The sequence below is a fragment of the Loxodonta africana genome, chromosome 12 (assembly GCF_030014295.1).
Source record: "Loxodonta africana isolate mLoxAfr1 chromosome 12, mLoxAfr1.hap2, whole genome shotgun sequence".
NCBI lineage: Eukaryota > Metazoa > Chordata > Mammalia > Proboscidea > Elephantidae > Loxodonta > Loxodonta africana.
The window spans coordinates 76,493,974-76,515,198 of NC_087353.1; the positions used below are offsets into that span (position 1 = coordinate 76,493,974).

General features: G+C 42.1%; 1 protein-coding gene across 2 annotated transcripts in view; it reads left to right on the forward strand.

Annotated features, from left to right (window-relative positions):
• The first annotated feature begins 3,197 nt into the window (after positions 1 to 3,197).
• Positions 3,198 to 21,225, forward strand: part of ACSM1 (acyl-CoA synthetase medium chain family member 1) — a 50,852-nt gene continuing 32,824 nt past the window's right edge. The window contains exons 1-5 of one of the 2 annotated variants that reach the window (XM_023558812.2): positions 3,198 to 3,548; positions 11,702 to 11,912; positions 18,907 to 19,114; positions 19,684 to 19,824; positions 20,814 to 20,823. In XM_023558812.2, coding sequence (XP_023414580.1) covers positions 3,357 to 3,548; positions 11,702 to 11,912; positions 18,907 to 19,114; positions 19,684 to 19,824; positions 20,814 to 20,823 — 762 coding nt within the window. In that variant the 5' untranslated portion in view covers positions 3,198 to 3,356. The remainder of the gene's footprint in view (positions 3,549 to 11,701; positions 11,913 to 18,906; positions 19,115 to 19,683; positions 19,825 to 20,813; positions 20,824 to 21,225) is intronic. The other variant, XM_003418883.3, reaches the window with a different exon arrangement.

Below are 21,225 nucleotides of genomic sequence, written 5' to 3' on the forward strand. Positions count from 1 at the left end.
CCTCCCTGATCCACTGACTGCTCTGACAAGGATCACAATAGAGGGTCCTGATCAGGGCTGGTGAAAAATATAGAACAAAATTCTAACTCAGAAAGAAAGACCAGACTTGCTGGCCTGACAGAGACTGGAGAAACCCTGAGAGTATGGTCCCTGGACACCTTTTTAGCTCAGTAATGACGTCACTCCTAAGGTTCACCCTTCAGCCAAAGATTGGACAGGCCCATAAAATCAAATGAGACTAAAGGGGTACACCAGCCCAGGCGCAAGGACTAGAAGGCAGGAGGGGACAGGAAAGCTGGTAACAGGGAACTCGTAGTTGAGAAGGGCGAATGTTGACGTGTTGTGGGGTTGTTAACCAATGTCATAAAACAATAAGTGTACAAACTGTTTAATGAGAAACTAGTTTGTTCTGTACACCTTCATCTAAAATACAATTAAAAAAAGGGCCAGACAAAAAAAAAAAAAAGCCAGCACCACTGATTGACAGGTACTAAAGAGGAAGGGGACATACTTTAGTTCATCTGGCCCAAGGCTTGGTGCTGACAAGCCATCTCTAAGAGATGAGCTTTTCCTATGTCACCGCTTTCTGCAGATAGTAACCCAAGGTGTATTTAGCAGTGACTCTCCTATCTTTTTTTTTTTCTCCTATCAGGAATACATAGCAGGGTTCTGGGAGTAGCAACCAAAATTTAACTGGGGTTAGGTTTTGGTACAAGCAGTTTGCAATCACCCATTAACCTAAAGGTTGGTGGTTTGAACCCACCCCCCTGTGTTGCAGAAGAAAGACCTGGCAATTGGCATCCATAAAGATTATAGTCGAGGAAACCCTACTGATCAGCTCTAGTCTGTAACACATGAGGTCACCATGAATCAGAATTGACTAGGGCAAAGGGTTTGTTTGTTTGTTTTGTTGTTGCTGTTGTTTGGTTGGTTAGGGTTTTATAAGTATAAACCAGGGCTTCCAACCAGTTCATTCTGGTTCAAGTCCCTGATGAGAATTTGCATGTCTAACAAGTTCCCCCCCCAAAAAAGAAAAAACCAAACCCACTGCCGTCGAGTTGATTCCGACTCATAGCGACCCTACCGGACAGAGTAGAACTGCCCCCACAGAGTTTCCAAGGAGCGCCTGGCAGATTCGAACTGCTGACCTCTTGGTTAGCAGACATAGCACTTAACCACTATGCCACCAGGGTTTCCAACAAGTTTCTAGACAATGCTAATGCTGCTGGTTAGGGACGAATTCTTAGAATCACTAGTAGAGCAGTGGTTCTCAAAATTTATTATATGTAAGAATCACCTGGGGATCTTGTTAAACTGTAGATTCCAATTCAGTACATCAGGGGTGGAAATGCACATTCTCGGCAGGGGTTCTAACTGGAAGCCCTGGTACAAACTTCTTCAATGTAAATTGAGTCACATTTTACAGGCTCATTCTATGGGTCTTTTTGTCAAACAGTATCATCTTATTGTTGGAACTGAGAGGAACTTGTTTGTGGTGACAAAGTGCTCCCATCTCCAAGCTGTGTGCAAAATGGTTTATTTCAGTCAACATTTTTATGGAATAAAATGGATAGTTCTAGCTTAATTTTCAAAATCAAACTTGAAGAAAGACCCTAATAAATGAGGGTCCTGTCTTATGTTGGGTGTATTTACCGGTATCTGGGGTGGCAAAAAGTTTCCATTTCATGTGTCAACTCTGATGGATTGGTAATGGCTGCCTAGAATACTGGCCTGGGAAAGACCCCAAAACTACATCCCAGTCCCACAGGGAAGGTGCTGTGTCTGCCCTGAGTACAAAAAAAAAAGAAAAAAAGCCCTACGCCATTGAGCTGATTCCAACACATAGTGACCCTATACAACGCAGTAGAACAGCTCCTTAGGGTTTCCAAAGCTGTAATCTTTACAGAAGCAGACTGCCACATCTTTCTCCCACTGAGCACCTGATGGATTTGAACCACCAACCTTTCAGTTAGCAGCCAAGTGCTTAACCACTGTGCCACCAGGGCTCCTCTATCTTGAATAAACCAAAACGAAAAACAAACCTGTTGCCATCAATTCTGGCTCATAAGGACCCTATAGGTCAGAGTAGAACTACCCCATGGGGTTTCCAAGGCACGACTGTCGATTCAAACTGCCAAACTTTTAGTTAGCAGCTGAGCTCTTAACCACTATGCCACCAGGGTTTCCCTGTCCTAAGTAGGAAGGTGTATATTTATTAGTGCATTTATAGTCTCAAGGTGACAGTACCCAATCTCAGGCAAAGGAGAAATATGGGCTTGCAGAATATAAAGGAAGGTATTATGACTAGTGGGGCAGGGATGCAGTTCGCTTCAGGAACAATATGAGCTAGGGGCTTGAATGCCTGCAGGGTTCTCTCTGGCCCTCATCTCTATTTCTTTCTGCACATCAGCTTCATTCTCTCCTGCATACTTTGTCCACATGACAGTTCCCAAAATGTGCATTTTATGGCTTCCACCAGAAAGAGGCTGCCTTATACACCCTTTAGTACTGAACACAAAAATTTTGGAGAAGGATTATGACCCCCACCCCCCCACCCCACCCCCCGCTCCCAGCTTGGGCTCAAAAATCCTGGGGAATGACTATTTGATCCAGCCCGATGCTCAACCCTGGACTAATCAACTTTGGTCCAGGGATGGGATCATCTAAAAATATGGCCACTTCCATGGGAACCACATGATTGCACTTGGGGAAAGAGAACTCTCCAGAGTAAGGGGAATATGGGTAAGGACATTCAAAATGTTAAGTTCCTAACATAAGGGGATGGCCACATGCCTGTCTTCCAGAACTTAAATCCTAGGTGGTTCGGGGAAGGAGAAGACCCCCCAAGAATGTGTGCCCACCTCATCTGATAGCTGAAGCCCCTCGCCAGCATTCCTGCCTGTGGTTTCGCATCTGGGGAGATAAGAACGAAGTTCACTTCAGTGAGGGTACTCTGGGCTACACCACCACCAGCTGCCACTGAGTCGATTCAGACTCATGATAACCCTACGTGTGTCGGAATGTAATTGTGCTCTGTAAGGTTTTCAGTGGCTCATTTTTGGGGAGTAACTTGCCAGGCCTTTCTTCTGAGCTGCCTCTGGGTGGACTTGAACCTCCAACCTTTCGATTAGGAGCTGAGCACATTAACCAGTTGCACTCCCATTCCCACCTAAATCAATATGCTGTGTCCTCCAAATTCGGATGCTGAAAGAAACTTATAACTCTGGCAATTAACCAGGAGTATGCATTCATTTTGTGGAGCTAATTCCTGCTGCATGACCAACCTTTAGCCATCTCTTTCCAAGGCAGGTGGTGACCTGAGAATTCTGTTCCTGTTTCCTGAGGACTGCCCCACAATGCAGTGGCTAATGAGGTTTCGGGTTGTCTGGGCCATCCACAAATCCTGCCACAGCTTCCACCCTGCCCCTCAGCACCTGCGCTGCCGGTCTGTGTCAGGACCTGAAGCCCCAAAATGGGATGACTACGATACACCTGAGGAATTTAACTTTGCGAGGGATGTGCTGGACTACTGGACTCAAATGGAGAAGGTGAGGGGTTATCCTTTTTGGGGTGAGGAATACAAATGGCCTCAGTGGTCTTATCTTCTTCCTACTAGGCAGACGAGAACTGAACCAAGGACAGCTTCTGCCTCAGTTTACCAGTATTATGGAAGAAGCTTCTACTTTGGGGTTCAATTCCCAGCCTGGCCGCTTCCTCACTTCTCTGACCCTCAGTGCTTTCATCTGTAAAACAGGGATGATATAGGGTTCTTACGCAGTCTCATGCAATGAACAAGATATAGGTGAAAACATCTGGTACACAGAGGGTGCTCCATAATTGTTGGCAATGCAAAGTTCTAATCACAAGGTTAGCACAAGTTCATGTTAGTACCATTAGTCTCACTTTCAACTAGTGGTATTTTAAGTTTAACAGGAATTGGGCTTGGTGTCAGGACATACCCAGAAGGAGGACATGGATGTGTACATAAGCATTTGACATGTTTGCCTAAGTCATGTCATCCACCTTCCTATGAGGGTGGCAGGTCTAACTGGAGTCATCCCTACCCTACCTGAGTGTGGCTTTATGGTATATCCCAAGAAACCGGTTCTTGTGGCCTCTAGAGGTTTCCTTGTCTCTGAAGAAAAATTCAAGTGATTATATTTTCCCAGGAGGCAGACCAAGACAGATGCAGCGGTGACACTAGGAGTTGGAATAGACACTAGGTGGTGTTTCCAGCCACTAAATCCCAGTTGCCAATGTCCACAGTGTGAACATCCTTGGACAGAGGAGGTAATTCACCTGAGATGGAGTCAAAGTACCCCCCCAAAAACAAAACCCACTGCCAGCGAGTCGATTCTGACTCATAGTGACCCTACAGGATAGAGTGGAACTGCCCCATAGGGTTTCCAAGGCTGTAAATCTTTACGGAAGCAGACTGCCACATCTTTCTCCCACAGAATGGCTGGTGAGTTTGAACAGCTAACCTTTCAGTTAGCAGCAAAGAGCTTAACCACTATGTCACCTGGGTTCCTATCACATAGTGAATAGTAAATTTGAGATTTGAGGCCAGAATGTCTGCCTCCGAAGCATAAACTTATTTCGTGGTGACAATCGTTGTAGTTGTTGTTTATTTGCCGTCAATTCCAACTCATGGTGACCCCATGTTTGTCAGAGTAGAACTAGGCTCCATAAAGTTTTCAATGACCTATTTTTTGAAAGTAGACCACGAGGCCTTTCTTCTGAGGAGCCTCTGGGTGGACTCAAACCTCTAACCTTTTGGTTAGCAGCTGAGCATATTAACCATTTGCACCACCCAGGAACTCCACATATACAAACATGCACATATATACATATAAATCTAAGAAAAGCTACACTACTTTGTTCCTACCATCTGATTAGGATCATGATTGTACAAACATGGAAAAAAATTTTCTTGATGAACACACATCAAAAACTTGTCCATGTTGACCTTTGGAGAGTGAAAATGCAATAAGGAATGTGAAGGATATTTCTCTGCTTACTTCATAAGCTTCTTCATTGCCTGAAATTTTACTCTGAACATGTTTTCCTCTGAAAATTAAAAAAAAAGTCTTTTAAAGAAAAAATGGTCATTTTAGAAAACTTCGTGACACCAAGAAAATAAAAATTGATAATAATTTTTTAAAAAGCTGTTGTTGTTAGGTGCTTTTGAGTTGGTTCCAACTGATAGCAACCCTGTGTGCAACAGAACGAACCACTGCCCACTCCTGCACCATCCTCACAATTGCTGTTACGCTTGAGCCCATTGTTGCAGGCACTGTGTCAATCTATCTCATTGAGCGTCCTCCTCTTTGTCACTGGCCCTCTACTTTACCAAGCATGATGTCCTTCTCCAGGGACTGATCCCTCCTGATAATACATCTAAAGCATGTGAGATGTAGTCTCACCACCCTTGCTTCTAAGGAGCACTCTGGTTGTACTTCTTTCAAGACAGACTTGTTCGTTTTTTTGGCAGTCCATGGTATGTTCAATATTCTTCTCCAACACTGCAATTCAAAGGCATCAATTCTTCTTTGGTCTTCCTTATTCATTGTCCAGCTTTCACATGCATATGAGGTAACTGAAAACACCATGGCTTGGGTCAGGCGCACCTTAGTCCTCAAGGTGACATCTTTGCTTTTTAACACTTTGAAGAGGTCTTTTGCAGCCAGTTTGCCCAATGCAATGGGTCATTTGATTTGTTCACTGATGCTTCCCTGGGTGTTGATTGTGGACCCAAGTAAAATGAAATCCTTCACAGCCTCAATCCAATCTTTTCTCCGTTTATCATGATGTTGCTTATTGGTCCAGTTGTAAGGATTTTTGTTTTGTGTAATCCATACTGAAGGCTGTGGTCTTTGATCTTCATCAGTGAGTACCTCAAGTTCTCTTCACTTTCACCAAGCAAGATTGTGTCATCTGCATATCACAGGTTGTTAATGACTCTTCCTCCAATCCTGATGCCACATTCTTCTTCATGTAGTCCAGCTTCTCAGATTATTTGCCAGCATACAGATTTAATAAGTATGGTCAAAGGGTACAACCCTGGTCAACATCTTTTCTGATGTTAAACCATGTAGTATCCCCTTTTTCTGTTTGAACAGCTGCCTCTTCGTCTATGTACAGGTTCCTCATGAGCACAATTAAGTACTCTGGGATTCCCATTCTTCGTGATGGTATCCATAATTTGTTAAATCACAGCCGAATGCCTTTGGATAGTCAAAAAAAGAAAAAAAAACACAGATAAACATCTTTCTGGTATTCTCTGCTTTCAGCCAGAATCCATCTGACATCAGCAACGATATCCTTAGTTCCACATCTTCTTCTAAATTTGGCTTGAACTTCTGGCAGTTCCCTGTCCATGTACTGCTGCAGCCACTTTTGAATGATCTTCAGCAAAATTTTACTTACCTGTGATATTAATGATATTATTCGATAATTTCCTCATTTGGTGGGATGACCTTTCTTTGGGAATAGGCATAAATATGGATCTCTTCCAGTTGTTTGGCCAGGTAGCTACCTTCCAGATTTCCTAGCATAGATGAGTGAGCTCTTCCAGCGCTGCATCCATTCATTGAAACATCTCAATTGATATTCCGTCAATTCCTGGAGACTTGTTTTTCACCAATGCCTTCAGTGCAGCTTGGGCCTCTTCCTTCAGTACCATCAGTTCCTGATCATATGCTATCTCCTGAAATGGCTGAATGTCAATCAATTCTTTTTGGTGCAGTGACTTTGTATTCCTTCCATCTTCTTTTGATGCTTCCTGTGTCGTTCAAAATTTTCCCCATAGAATCCTTTAATATTACAACTTGAGGCTTGAATTTTTTTTTTTTTTCCAGTTCTTTCAGCTTAAGAAATGCCAAGCATGTTCTTCCCTTTTGGTTTTCTAAATCCAGGTCTTTACACGTGTCATTATATTTTACTTTGTCTTCTTGAGCCACCCTTTGAAATCTTTGATTCAGCTCTTTTACTTCATCATTTTTTCCTTTTGCTTTAGCTACTCAACATTCAAAAGCAAATTTCAGAGAATCTTCTGACATCCAATTTGATCTTTTCTTCTCTCCTGTCTTTTTAATGACCTCTTGCTTTCTTCATATATGATGTCCTTGATGTCATTCCACAACTTATCTGGTCTTTAGTCATTGGTGTTCACTGTGTCAAATCTATTCTTGAGATAGTCTGTAAATTCAGGTGGGATATACTCAAAATCATACTTTGGTACATGTATATATGTCTATCTTGTTTACTAATGTGTTCTTGTGGCCTAAGAACAGTGCCTAATGCATAATGAGACCTTAATATCTATTGAATAAATAATATTACTATATAAATTTAGGTTATTGTATGAATATGATTTTACTTTCTTAACCTAATATTATATTGTGAACATTTCTTATTGCAAAAGAATATCTGCGAAAGTTTTATTGGTTTTATTATATAGAAGTATCTTAAATTTTTTTAAATTGTGCTTTAAGTGAAAGTTTACAGCTCAAGTTAGTTTCTCATACAAAAATTTATACACATATTGTTTATGTGACCCTAGTTGCAATCCCTATAATGTGACAGCGCACTCCCCCTTTCTATGCTGGTTTCCCATGTCCATCCAACCAGCTCTTATCCCTTTCTGACTTTTCATCCTGCCTCTGGACAGGAGCTGCCCATTTAGTCTCGTGTATCTACTTGAATTAAGAAGCACACTCTTCACGAGCATTATTTTATGTTTTATAGTTCAGTCTAACCTTTGTCTGAAGAATTGGCTTCGAGAATAATTTTAGTTCTGGATTAATAGAGAGTCCAAAGGCCATGTCTTCTGGGGTTCCTCTAGTCTCAGTCAGACCATTAAGTCTGGTCTTTTTACGTGAATTTGAGTTCTGCAACACACTTTTCTCCTGCTCCGTCAGGGATTTTCTGTTGTGTTCCCTGTCAGGGCTGTCATTGGTTGTAGCCGGGGACCATATAGTTCTTCTGGTCTCAGGCTGATGGAGTCTCTGGTTTATGTGGCCCTTTTGTCTCTTGGGCTGATATTTTCCTTGTGTCTTTGGTCTTCTTTATTCTCCTTTGCTCCTGGTGGGTTGGGACCAACTGACGTATCTTAGATGGCCATCCACCAAAGTGGGATGCAGAACATTTTCTTAATCAACTTTGTTATGCCAATTGACCTAGATATCCCCCGAAACCATGGTCCCCAGACTCTCACCCCTGCTACTCTGTCCCTCAAAGTGTTTGGTTGTGTTCAGGAAACGTCTCACCTTTTGGTTTAGTACAGTTGTGCTGACATCCCCTGTATTGTGTGTTGTCCTTCCCTTCACCTAAGATAATTCTTGCCTACTAGCTAGTTCCAATCACCAATAAAAGTCTTCAATTTCTTCATCTTTGGCCTTAGTGGTTGGTGTGTAAGAAGAAGAATTGGTAGTTGGAAAATATGGCCTTGGTGATAGAAATGATGCTGGAGATCACATTATTCAATTTTGCAAGACCAACGACTTCTTCATTGCAAATACTTTTTATCAACAACATAAACGGCAGCTTTTTTATACACATGGACCTCACCAGATGGAATACACAGGAATCAAATCGACTACATCTGTGGAAAGAGACAATGGAAAAGCTCAATATCATCAGTCAGAACAACGCCGGGGACTGACTGCGCATCAGCCCATCAATTTCTCATATGCAAATTCAAGTTGAAACTGAAGAAAATTAGAACAAGTCAAAATACGACCTTGAGTATATCCCACCTGAGTTTAGACACCATCTCAAGAACAGATTTGACACAGTGTACACTAATGACTAAAGACCAGACAAACTGTGGAAGGACATCACACATGAAGAAAGCAAGGTCATTAAAAAGACAGGAGAGAAAGAAAAGACCAAAATGGATGTCAGAAGAGACTATGAAACCTGCTCTTGAACGTCGAGAAGCTAAAGTAAAAGGAAAAAATGATGAAGTAAAAGAGCTGAACTGAAAATTTCAATGGGTGACTTGAGAAGAGAAGGTAAAGTATATGATCACATGTGCAAAGACCTGGAAATAAAAAACCAAAAGGGAGGAACACATGCAACATTTCTCAAGCTAAAAGAACTGAAGAAAAAAATCAAGCCTCCAGTTGCAATACCGAGGGATTCTACGGGAAAAATATTGAACAACGCAGGAAGCATCAAAAGAAGATGGAAGGAATACAGAGTCACTATACCAAAAAGAATTAGTCAAAGTTCAACCATTTTAGGAGGTAACATATCATCAGGAACTGATGGTACTGAAGGAAGAAGTCCAAGCTACACTGAAGGCATTGGTGAAAAACAAGGCTCTGGGAATTGATGGAATACCAATTGAGATGTTTCAACAAACGGATGCAGTGCTGGAAGCACTCACTCATCTATGCCAGAAAATCTGGAAGACAGTTGTCTGGCCAAATGAACAGAAGAGATCCATATTTATGCCTATTCCCAAGAAAGGTGATCCAAATGAATGCAGAAATTATCAAATGATATCAATGATATCACATGCAAGCAAAATTTTGCTGAAGGTCATTCAAAAGCGGCTGCAGCAGTACATGGACAGGGAACTGCCAGAAGTTCAAGCCAAATTTAGAAGAGGATTTGGAACCCGGGATATCATTGCTGATGTCAGATGGATCCTGGCTGAAAGCAGAGAATACCAGAAAGATGTTTATCTGTGTTTTTTTTTCTTTTTTTGACTATCCAAAGGCATTCGGCTGTGATTTAACAAATTATGGATACCATCACGAAGAATGGGAATCCCAGAGTACTTAATTGTGCTCATGAGGAACCTGTACATAGATGAAGAGGCAGCTGTTCAAACAGAAAAAGGGGATACTACATGGTTTAACATCAGAAAAGATGTTGACCAGGGTTGTACCCTTTGACCATACTTATTAAATCTGTATGCTGGCAAATAATCTGAGAAGCTGGACTACATGAAGAAGAATGTGGCATCAGGATTGGAGGAAGAGTCATTAACAACCTGTGATATGCAGATGACACAATCTTGCTTGGTGAAAGTGAAGAGGACTTGAAGTACTCACTGATGAAGATCAAAGACCACAGCCTTCAGTATGGATTACACCTCAACATAAAGAGAACAAAAATCCTTACAACTGGACCAATAAGCAACATCATGATAAACGGAGAAAAGATTGGATTGAGGCTGTGAAGGATTTCATTTTACTTGGATCCACAATCAACACCCAGGGAAGCATCAGTGAACAAATCAAATGACCCATTGCATTGGGCAAACTGGCTGCAAAAGACCTCTTCAAAGTGTTAAAAAGCAAAGATGTCACCTTGAGGACTAAGGTGCGCCTGACCCAAGCCATGGTGTTTTCAATCACCTCATATGCGCGTGAAAGCTGGACAATGAGTAAGGATGACCATAGAAGAATTGATGCCTTTGAATTGCGGTGTTGGAGAAGAATATTGAACATACCATGGACTGCCAAAAAAACGAACAAATCTGTCCTGGAAAAACTACAGCCAGAGTGCTCCTTGGAAGCAAGGATGGCAAGACTGTGTCTCACACGCTTTGGATATATTGTCAGGAGGGATCAGTCCCTGGAGAAGGCATCATGCTTGGTAAAGCAGAAGGTCAGCCAAAAAGAGGAGGACCCTCAGTGAGACAGACTGACACAGTGGTTGCAACAATGGGCTCAAGCATAGCAACAATTTTGAGGATGGAGCAAGACCCAGCAGTGTTTCATTCTGTTGTACATAGGGTTGGTATTAGTCAGAACTGACTTGACAGTACCTAACAACAACAACAACAACCTAGTTAGTGAATTCCCCTCTCCTCCCTCTCCAGCCTCTTAACCATTAAAGAGTGTTTTCTTCTGTGTTTAAACCTTTTCTTGAGTTCTTATAATAGTGACCTCATACAATATTCGTCCTTTTGTGACTAATTTCACTCAGCATAATGCCTTCCAGATTCATCCAGGTTGTGAGATGTTTCACGGATTCTCATTGTTCTTTATTGTTGTGTAATATTCCATTGTGCAAATATACCATAATTTGTTTATCCATTCATCCTAGGTTGTTTCCATCTTTTTGCTATTACGAACACTGCTGCAATGAACATGGGTGTACATATATCTAGTCATGTGATGGTTCTTATTTCTCTAGGATATATTCCAAGGAGTGGGATTACTGGATCATAGAGAAGTACCTTAATTTTTAAAACTAATTCCCTAGAGTTGAGAAATTAAGTTATGTTCTTTTTATCTTATTTTATTGCAATAATAATAATATTTCCTGAGGGCCTACTATATTCCAGGCATTGTTACAAGCACTTTACTCATTTAATTAACTCATTTACACTTTACTGTCCTATGGATAGTATTATTGTCCCCATTTCATACATGAGAAAACTGAGGCACAGAGAGGTGCCTCCTAACCACATGGGACTAAGATAGACCCTTTGAAGAATGGAGTTTCAGATCTTCAATAGGTGATGTGAAGATTATTTATGGTCTTATGGGGATGGGGACGGGACAGCTACAGTAGGCCAGAAGTTGGCTGAATTCCATCCCACTCCCAACTTTTCTTGGCTCTATAAGTAGCCCTTGAGCTATGTCCACGCTAGAATGTGACTATGGTAGTAGATTGGCAAAATAAGTGCCTTTTCCCTTGAAGGAGGAAGTAACATGCTGTGTATGATCTTCACCAGGAGGGAAAGAGACATCCCAGCCCAGCTCTGTGGTGGGTGAACAGCAAAGGGGATGAAGTGAAGTGGAGCTTCACAGAGATGACGGACCTAACCCGCCGCGTAGCTAACGTCTTCTCACAGACCTGTGGCCTGCAGCAGGGAGATCGTGTGGCCTTGGTTCTGCCTCGAGTGCCTGAGTGGTGGCTGGTGACTGTGGGGTGCATCCGAACAGGTAAGTGCCTCAAGGGGACCCCAATGGACCTCAGAGCTAGCCTAGGGTTCTAATTCCAACTCCTCATACTGGGACTACAGAACAAACCTCCCTGCCTCTGAGAATTAGCAGACCAAATTGGGGAGAAAACACTTTCTCTTCCCCTACCTCATTCTTCACCACCAACCAGAAAATCCAAACCCATTGCTTTCAAGACGATTCCAACTCATAGCGACCCTATAGGACAGAGTAGAACTGCCCCAAAGGGTTTCCAAGGAGTGGCTGGTGGGTTCAAACTGCTGACCTTTTGGTTAGCAGCCAAAGCTCTTAACCACTATGCCACAAGGGTTCCTTCTTTACCACAGTCTTTCTCTTTTTCATATGGCCTCATAAATTCTCTTATTCTTTCTCACTCACTCTCTCCTCACACTCACACACTCTCAAACACAACCTCATACACTCACTCTCTCTCTCTTACATCCTTCATTTGTAAACTCTCAGACATTTTCACTTTTTTTAATTCATCAATTTTTAACATTTTGCCACAATCTTTCCCTCTTTGTCTCTCTCCTTCTCTCTCTCCTCTCTTCTCTTTCCCTCTCTCCTTCCTCTCTCTGTCTCTCCCTCTCTCTCTCTCCCTTTTTCTCTGAGTCCTTTGAGAATCAGTTATAGACATTGTGACGCCTCACCCAGAAACACTGGAATATGCATCTGCTAAGAGAAAAAAAAAAGAATTTTTTTTTTTTTTTTTAAGAGCAAAGGTATTTCCTTCCCATAACCACAACGCAGTTATCACACGAGAACTCTGGCATTGATACAATACAGATATCTGATATACACACAGAGTCAAAATTCCTCAATTGTCCTGATAATGCCCTTTATAGCTACTTTTTGTCTTTAAACCCAAAATCCAATCTAGGATCATGCATGGCATTTAGTTGACATGTCTCCTTAGTCTCCCCAGCTTTTTCTGCATGACAATGACATTGTTTAAGAGTAATAAACATTCACTCCATTAAAGTAAAGCAAGGAGATTTTATTGTAGGTTTGATAACAGTCTGGAACAGGGAAAACATCTAATTTTACAGAGAGAATAAACACTTCCAAAATGGAGAAGCTGCAGAGACCTTTTTTTTTTTTTTTTTAAATTTTTATTAAGCTTCAAGTGAACATTTACCATTCCAATCAGTCTGTCACATGTAGGTTTACATACATCTTACTCCCTTCTCCCACTTGCTCTCCCCCTATTGAGTCAGCCCTTACAGTCTCTCGTTTCGTGCCAATTTTACCTTCTTCCCTCTCTCTCTATCTTCCCATCCCCCCTCCAGTCAAGAGTTGCCAACACACTCTCCCGTGTCCACCTGATTTAATTAGCTCACTCTTCATCAGCATCTCTCTCCCCCCCACTGACCAGTCCTTTTCATGCCTGATGATTTGTCTTCGGGGTTGGTTCCTGTCCTGTGCCATCAGAAGTTCTGGGGAGCATTGTCTCTGGGATTCCTCTAGTCGCAATCATACCATTAGGTGTGGTCTTTTAATGAGAATTTGGGGTCTGTATCCCATTGGTCTCCTGCTCCCTCAGGAGTTGTCTCTTGTGCTCCCTGACAGGGCAGACATCGATTGTGGCCGGGCACCAACTTGTTCTTCTGGTCTCAGGATATTGTAGGTCTCTGGTTCAAGTGGCCCTTTCTGTCTCTTGGGTTCTTAGTTGTCGTGTGACCTTGGTGTTCTTCCTTTGCCTTTGCTCCTGGTGGGTTGAGACCAATTAATGTATTTTAGATGGCTGCTTGTTGGCATTTAGGACCCCAGGTGCCACAATTCAAAGTGGGATGCAGAGTGTTTTCATAATAGAATTGTTTTGCCCATTGATTTAGAAGTCCTCTCAAACCAAGTTCCCCAGACCCCAGCCCCTGCTTCGCTATCCTTTGAAGCTTTCATTTTATCTCGGAAACCTCTTTACTTTTAATCCTGTCCAATTAGGCTGACCTTCCTTGTTTTGAGTGTTGTCTTTCCCTTCACCCAAAGCAGTTCCCATCTACAGATTGATCAATAAAAAGCCCTCTCCCTCCCTCCCTCCCTCCCTCCCCCCTTTGTAACCACAAAAGTATGTGTTCTTTTCCGTTTTTTCTATTTCTCAAGATCTTATAATAGTGGTCTTATACAATATTTGTCCTTTTGCAACTGACTCATTTCGCTCAGCATAATGCCTTCCAGATTCCTCCATGTTATGAAATGTTTCAGAGATTCGTCACTGTTCTTTATCGATGCGTAGTATTCCATTGTGTGAATATACCACAATTTATTTACCCATTCGTCCGCTGATGGACATCTTGGTTGCTTCCAGCTTTTTGCTATTGTAAACAGAGCTGCAATAAACATGGGTGTGCATGTATCTGTTTGTGTGAAGGGTCTTGTATTTTTAGGGTATATTCCGAGGAGTGGGATTTCTGGTTTGTATGGTAGTTGTATTTCTAACTGTTTAAGATAACGCCAGATGGATTTCCACAGTGGTTGTACCATTTTACAATCCCACCAGCAGTGTATGAGAGTTCCAGTCTCTCCGCAGCCTCTGCAACATTTATTATTTTGTGATTTTTGAATTAATGCCAGTCTAGTTGGTGCAGAGACCTTTTAAAGGGTGAGAACAAACGACTTGAGCTGTACTATTCTGATTGGACATTACAAACTTAGATTTATGCAAGTCAGATTACTAGAAGTGATGCTAGGAGGGAGAAGGTTGAAGGACATTTCACTCTTAGAAACAGCTTGCTCAATATGTGTATTAATGAGAAACTAGTTTTCCCATAAACCTTCATCTAAAGTACAATTGAAAAAAGGGGGGGAATGCAGAACAGAATTTCAAATTTTCAGGGAATCCAGATATTCTAGAGTCATTGAGGCTGGATGAACCCCCAAAACTATTGTCCTGAGATAATCTTTAAAATTTAAACTAAAAATATCCTCTAAAATCTTGTTTAAACCAGCAATAGTTTAGCTTAGCTAGTAAAGAATGTCTGCCTTGAGGATTGTGCTCTTATAACAACTATCTGTATGGGATCAAATTGACAACAGTAACTTGCAAGGTTAGACAGGAAGCATGGGGGGCAGTGAGTTTATTTTAATAAGGCAGAAACAATTTGGAAAAGGAGGGTTAGAATGTTTGCACAACCTGAAGAATGTAATCAATGTCACTGAATTGTACATGTAGAAAATGTTGAATCGGTATATGTTTTGCTCTGTATATTTTCAACAGCAAAAATAAATAAATAAAAAGAAACAGCTTGCCCAAGTGTAATTTTTCTTGTGAGCAGTTGCCTAGGAGACCTAGATAAGAGTCAACATCTAGGTCTTCTTCCTGAGACATTGTGTCAGGAAGGGTCTTGATAGTTCCTGTGAAACAATTATATATATATATAAAGAAAGGCAAGATGGAGTAAGTCCCCACCACCACCGACTGCTCTGACAGGGATCACAATAGAGGGTCCCAGACAGAGCTGGAAATAAATGTAGAGCAAAATTCTAACTCACAAAAAAAGACCAGACTTACTGGTCTGACAGAGACTGGAGAAACCCAAGAGTATGGCCCCCAGACACCCTTTTAGCTCAGGACTGAGGTCACTCCTGAGGTTCGTCCTTCAGCCAAAGCTTATGTAGGCCCATAATATAAGAGGAGACTAAATGGGCACACCAGCCCAGGGGCAAAGATGAGAAGGCTGGAGGGACAGGAAAGCTGGTAATGGGGAACCCAAGGTCAAGAAGCGGAGAGTGTTGACATGTCATGGGGTTGGCAACCAATGTTACAAAATAATATGTGTATTAATTTTTAATGAGAAGCTAATTTGCTCTGTAAGCCTTCATCTAAATTACAATAATACACACACACACACACATATATATATGTTGGGAAAAAAAAAGATGGAGTAGGGTCCCAAACTCTGAAGCAGCCATTTTACTTTAGTCAAGTGCCTCAGTTTCCTTGCTCTTACTCAACATTTTTGAAGAGTACAAATTGTTTTTGCAGAATGTCCCTCAAAATTTGTATTTCTGCCTCTTTGCTCATGATTACATTCAGGTTTTTTAAATGTTTTGAGTATAAATATTTTTGGCAGTATTACAAGGAAGATATGTGTCTTTCTTAGCGTATCACATCAGAGAGTACATGAAGTCAGTTTGTCCCATCATCAGTGGCACTGTTTGATCATCTGAGCAAGTCGGTGTCCACCAGACTCTCCTTTGTAAAGGAACCTTTTCTCCTTTGTAGAGAATAAGTAATTTGTGGTGTAATTCTTATGAGAATGTGTAAATATCCTGTTTACCCACACTCTTTCATCCAATGGTTTAGCCATTAGTGATTCCTGATTAAACTGAATATTACTATGGTGGTTTTAAATGGTGACTTCTATTTTGATTATTCCTTCTATATTTATTAGTTAGCATTCTTTTGTAAAGAAAAGCTTTCTTTCCCCCCTTTTAATTACCTGGAGTCCCTGGGTAGTACAAATGGTTAATGAGCTCGGCTGCTAATGGAAAGATTCAAGGTTCGAGTCTACCCAGAGGCTCCTCAGAAGAAAGGCCTCATGATCAACTTCCAAAAAATCAGCCATTAAAAACCATATGTAGCACAGTTGTACTCCGACACACATGGGGTCATCATCAGTTCTACTCTGTCCTTTAGGGTTACTATGAGTCTGAATCAACTCAGTGGCAATGGGTATGGGACTTGTGGATTCATTTTTGAATCACTTCTTATCCTATCCTGCATGCTCATGCAACACTCTATCACGCTCTCTCTTCCTTATATATTCTCTCTCATGTATTGTCTCACACATAAAATGGTCAATTAAGTCAGCAAGATCATATGGAATTAAAATTAACAGCAATGGCAGATGGAGTATGGAGAATAAAAATCATGTCATCATCTGTATAGCTAAGAGACCACCCATGCAAAATCCAAGATTTGAGTTGCGTTTTCTGGGATAAACAGAATTGAGGAAGAGTTGAAGCAAAGGAAGGACATTTAAGACATGGGCACAGCTCATGAAAAGGTTGAGAGTCAGGAATAGCCTACGTGAAGAATGGCCCTTTTGAAATAGGGAATGCGATTTGTGGAAGAGAAAGGCGGTGTTGTGGATTGAATTAAAAAAAAAAAAAACCCATTGCCACCAAGTCAATTCTAACTCACAGCAGCCCTATAAGACAGAGAAGAACTGCCCCCATAGGGTTCCCAAGGGGCACCTGCTGGATTTAAACTGCCAGCCTTTTGGTTAGCTGCTGTAGCACTTAACCACTGAGTTACCAGGGCTCCATGGATTGACTTGTGTCCCCCCAAAATATGTGCAGTAAATCCTAGCCTCTATGCCTGTGGTTATAATCCCATTTGGAAATGGATTGTCTTTGTTACATTAATGAGGTAGGATTAATGTAGGGTGTATCTTGAGTAAAAATCTTTTGGGATATAAAAGAGATTAAACAAGCAAGTTAGGAAGCAGAGATGGGGTATGATAGATGCCAAGACACATGGAGATCTCCAAGGAACCAGGAAGCAGAAGGGGAAGAGACAAGGACCTCCAGAGCCAACAGAGAGAGAAAGCTTTCCTCTAGAGCCGGCACTCTGAATTCAGACTTCTAGCCTCTTAAACTGTGAGACAATGAATTTCTGTTTGTTAAAGCCATACACTTACGGTATTTTTATTATAGCAGCACTAGATAAATGAGACAGATGGGGAGTGGACAGTGTCTTAAATGTCATGATGGAGAGCTTGGTTTTTCCTGGAGAGAGGTTACAGGTGTTAGTGCAGGAATGAAAAAAAAAAAAAAACTTGGGGGGTGGAAGGGGGAAACAAGTGCTTTATGGAAAGTAAACAAGCAATTGTATAGTAGGAGGTGGCAGGAGGATTCTGGAAAGGGTATCCGGTGGAGAAGTTAGAGTTCATTTGGGCACACAATGGCCTGAACTAATTGTTAATGGTGGAGATGGAAAGGCAGGCAGAAAAATGCAAAGGACAATATGGTTATCAATTAATTGGATATGCAGAATTAAGGAAGAGAGAAGATACGAGATGACATCAAGAGACTAACAGAGAGGGAAGTGGAGGAATAAAGATAAGGGGGCAGAGATGCAGCTAATCCTGATGTCTCTGTCCTACTCATATATATATTCCCAGGTCCAGTGTAAAGCTATGTAAGTAAGGTAAGGACCACCTGTCTTCTGGCTGGACCCATCTGTAGTAGAAGTTAGGGCAGGGTTTTCAAATGCTAATGTCTATAGGAGTCACCTGGGGGTCTTGTTACAATGCAGATTCTGATTCAGTACGTTTGGGGCACAGCCTGAGATTTTGCACTTCAAATCAGCTCTTAGGTGGTTGTCTTGTTATCTAGTGCTGCTATAACAGAAACACCAGAAGTGGATGGCTTTAACAAATAAAAATTTATTCTCTCACAGTCTAGGAGGCTACAAGTCCAAATTCAGGGCATTAGCTCCAGGGGAAGGTTTTCTCTCTCTGTCAGCTCTGGAGGAAGGTCCTTGTCATCAGCCTTCTCCTGGTCTAGGAGCTTCTCTGCACAGGAATCCCAGGTCCAAAGGACAGGCTCTGCTCCTGGCACTGCTTTCTTGGTGGTATGAGATCCCCACTGTCTCGCTGCTCACCTCTCTCTTTTATATCTCAAAAGAGATTGGCTTAAGACACAATCTAATCTTGCAGATCTCATCAACATAAGTGCTGCTAATCCATCTCATCGACATCATAGTGATAGGATTTATGACACACAGGAAAATCACATCAGATGACTAAATGGTGGACAATCACACAGTACTGGGAATTATGGCCTAGCCAAACTGATACACATATTTTTGGGGGACCCAATTCAATCCATTACAGTAGTGGTAATGCTATTCGTTCCCTGATCATATTTTTGCATAGCAAGAGATTAGGAGATTTCCAAGCAGACAATCAGAACTGAGACCCATAATTGTGAAAGAGTAACAGAAAGCAAACAGTTCCTTTCTTATCCCCAGGGATCATCTTCATGCCTGGGACCACCCTGATGACAGCCAAGGACATTCTCTACCGACTACAAAAGTCTGAAGCTAAGGGCATCGTGACCACAGATACCTTTGCCCCAGAAGTGGACTCTGTGGCTTCTGAGTGCCCCTCTCTGATAACTAAGCTCCTGGTGTCTGACCACCGCCGTGAAGGGTGGTTGGACTTCTGGTCACTGATCAAGTGAGTTTCTGGTCACTTAATGACTGTACTCTCTGCAGATCAGTGGGAGATACCATCTGCTCCCAAGTGCTGGGAGACAGGCAGCCAAGTGATGGGCAGCTCAACAGGTTGAAGGCCAGACTGTCTGGGTTTGAATTCTGGCTCCACCACTTGCTAGTGCTACATCTTCAGGCACATTATCTAACCTCTCTGAGCCTGTTTTCTCATCTGCAAAATGGGAATCAGAGCAGTAATCACCCTTTAGGGTTACTCTGAACATTAAAGGAGTTCATAATTATAAATCACTTAAAGCATTGCCTGGGACATAGTAAGTGCTATTTAAGTATTTGTTAAATTTTTTTTTAATCACTGTATTTTCCTCATTTTTCAAATGAATAACTGGCAGTCCACTTGTCCAAATTACCCATAAAGTCAGTATGACGCCTAAGACCAAGAGAGCTTATTTTCCCTCCAGTGTTGGAAACCCCTAGTTTCCTAACTCCAAGCCTCATATTCTTTCCTTTGCTTCTTCAGAGGGCGGAAAAACAGCAAATATGACTTTTCTTCTTTTGTCTTAAATCCCTTTGCAGATCAGCTTCTCCAGACCACACCTGTATTAAGTCAAAGACAATGGACCCCATGGCCATCTTCTTCACCAGTGGAACCACAGGCTTCCCCAAGATGGCAAAACACAGCCACGGACTTGCCTTACGATCCTCCCTCCCTTCATGGTAGGAAACAGGACACCAACTTAGAGGATGGGTCGCAGATCTGGAGTGGTGTGTGTGTGTGTGTGCACAGAGTGTAGGGTGTATGTGTCTGTGTAGAGAGGGTAGATATGTGTATATGAAGGATACGCAGGTGCAGTGTGCGGAGAATATGCATGAAGAATGTGTGTGACGTGTGTGTGGGTAGAGGCAGTGGGAATTCTTCAAACCACACAAATAAGTGCCTCCAGAGTTTGGTGGTGAATGATAGCATGGTTCTTGCAGTGGTGCCTGAGGTGGCAGGTCCCCTCCTCTCCTCCATTATGGGCAAATCAGAGATGGGTTTCCAAATAATAAGCTGCTTGGGGAGACATACCTGGAACCAAACCATACCCTAAGCCACAGCCCCTAAAGTAAACCAAGCAACACAGAGAGGCTGAAGCACTCACCTCAGGGTTAATGGTTTAGTCCACCCTCAATCAAACCTCTTCTTGCCCGCCGCTCTGGTCCCAAACTAGTAATATTCAGACCAGACCTAATTCTATATATTTTCTAAATTACTAAACCAGAACTGGAGTCAGTGAAGGCTTCTTGTGGTCAGTGGGTTTTTGAGCTAATTGATGGAGCACAGTTCTACTCTGCAATACATGGGGTCACCATGAGTTGGAATCAACTCCATGGCAACAAGCTGGGGTTTCTTTGTTTGTGTGTTTAAGTAGCAAAAGCCCAGGAAGAATGTGAGTGAGAGGAATGCAGGGCTTTCCATGCAGTGGAATCAATATGTGCAAAAACCAAACCCATTGCCATTGAGTCGATTCTGACTCATACAGAGTTGAACTGCCCCATAGGGTTTCCAAGGAGTGGTTGGTAGACTCAAACTGCCGATCTTTTGGTTTGCAGCCACAGCTCTTAACCACTGCGCCACTAGGGCTCCAATATGTGCAAAGGCACATAGATATAAAAAGTAGTATTCTGAGAACTACGAAGATTTAAGGATAGCTGGTGCCTCTCAGCTGGAGAGGGGCCCACGGGAAGAGCTAGAAAAGTACACAGGGGGCAGATCATGCATGGCCTCGTGGGCTGTAGTGTGGAGTTTGTACCTTGTCAGGAAAACGATGGGGAGGTAGTGAGAGGTTTTCATCAATAGGGTGAACTGATCAGGTTTATGTTTTGAAAAGAATGCTGTAGCTGCTGGATGGAGAATGAGTTGGAGAAAGTGGGAATGGAGTCAGAAAGACCAGTTAGAGGCTCTTAGAATAATCCAATTGCAAGATGGTGGTGGCCTAGACCAGGTGGCAGAGAGACGAAAGAATTGAGTACATCTGAGATTTTTTGAGATGTTAGGAAATAGAGTCAACAAGAGCTTCTGGCTAGATGTGGAAGGTGAGAAAGAGGAGGGAGTCAAGGCTGACTCCTAAGTTCCTA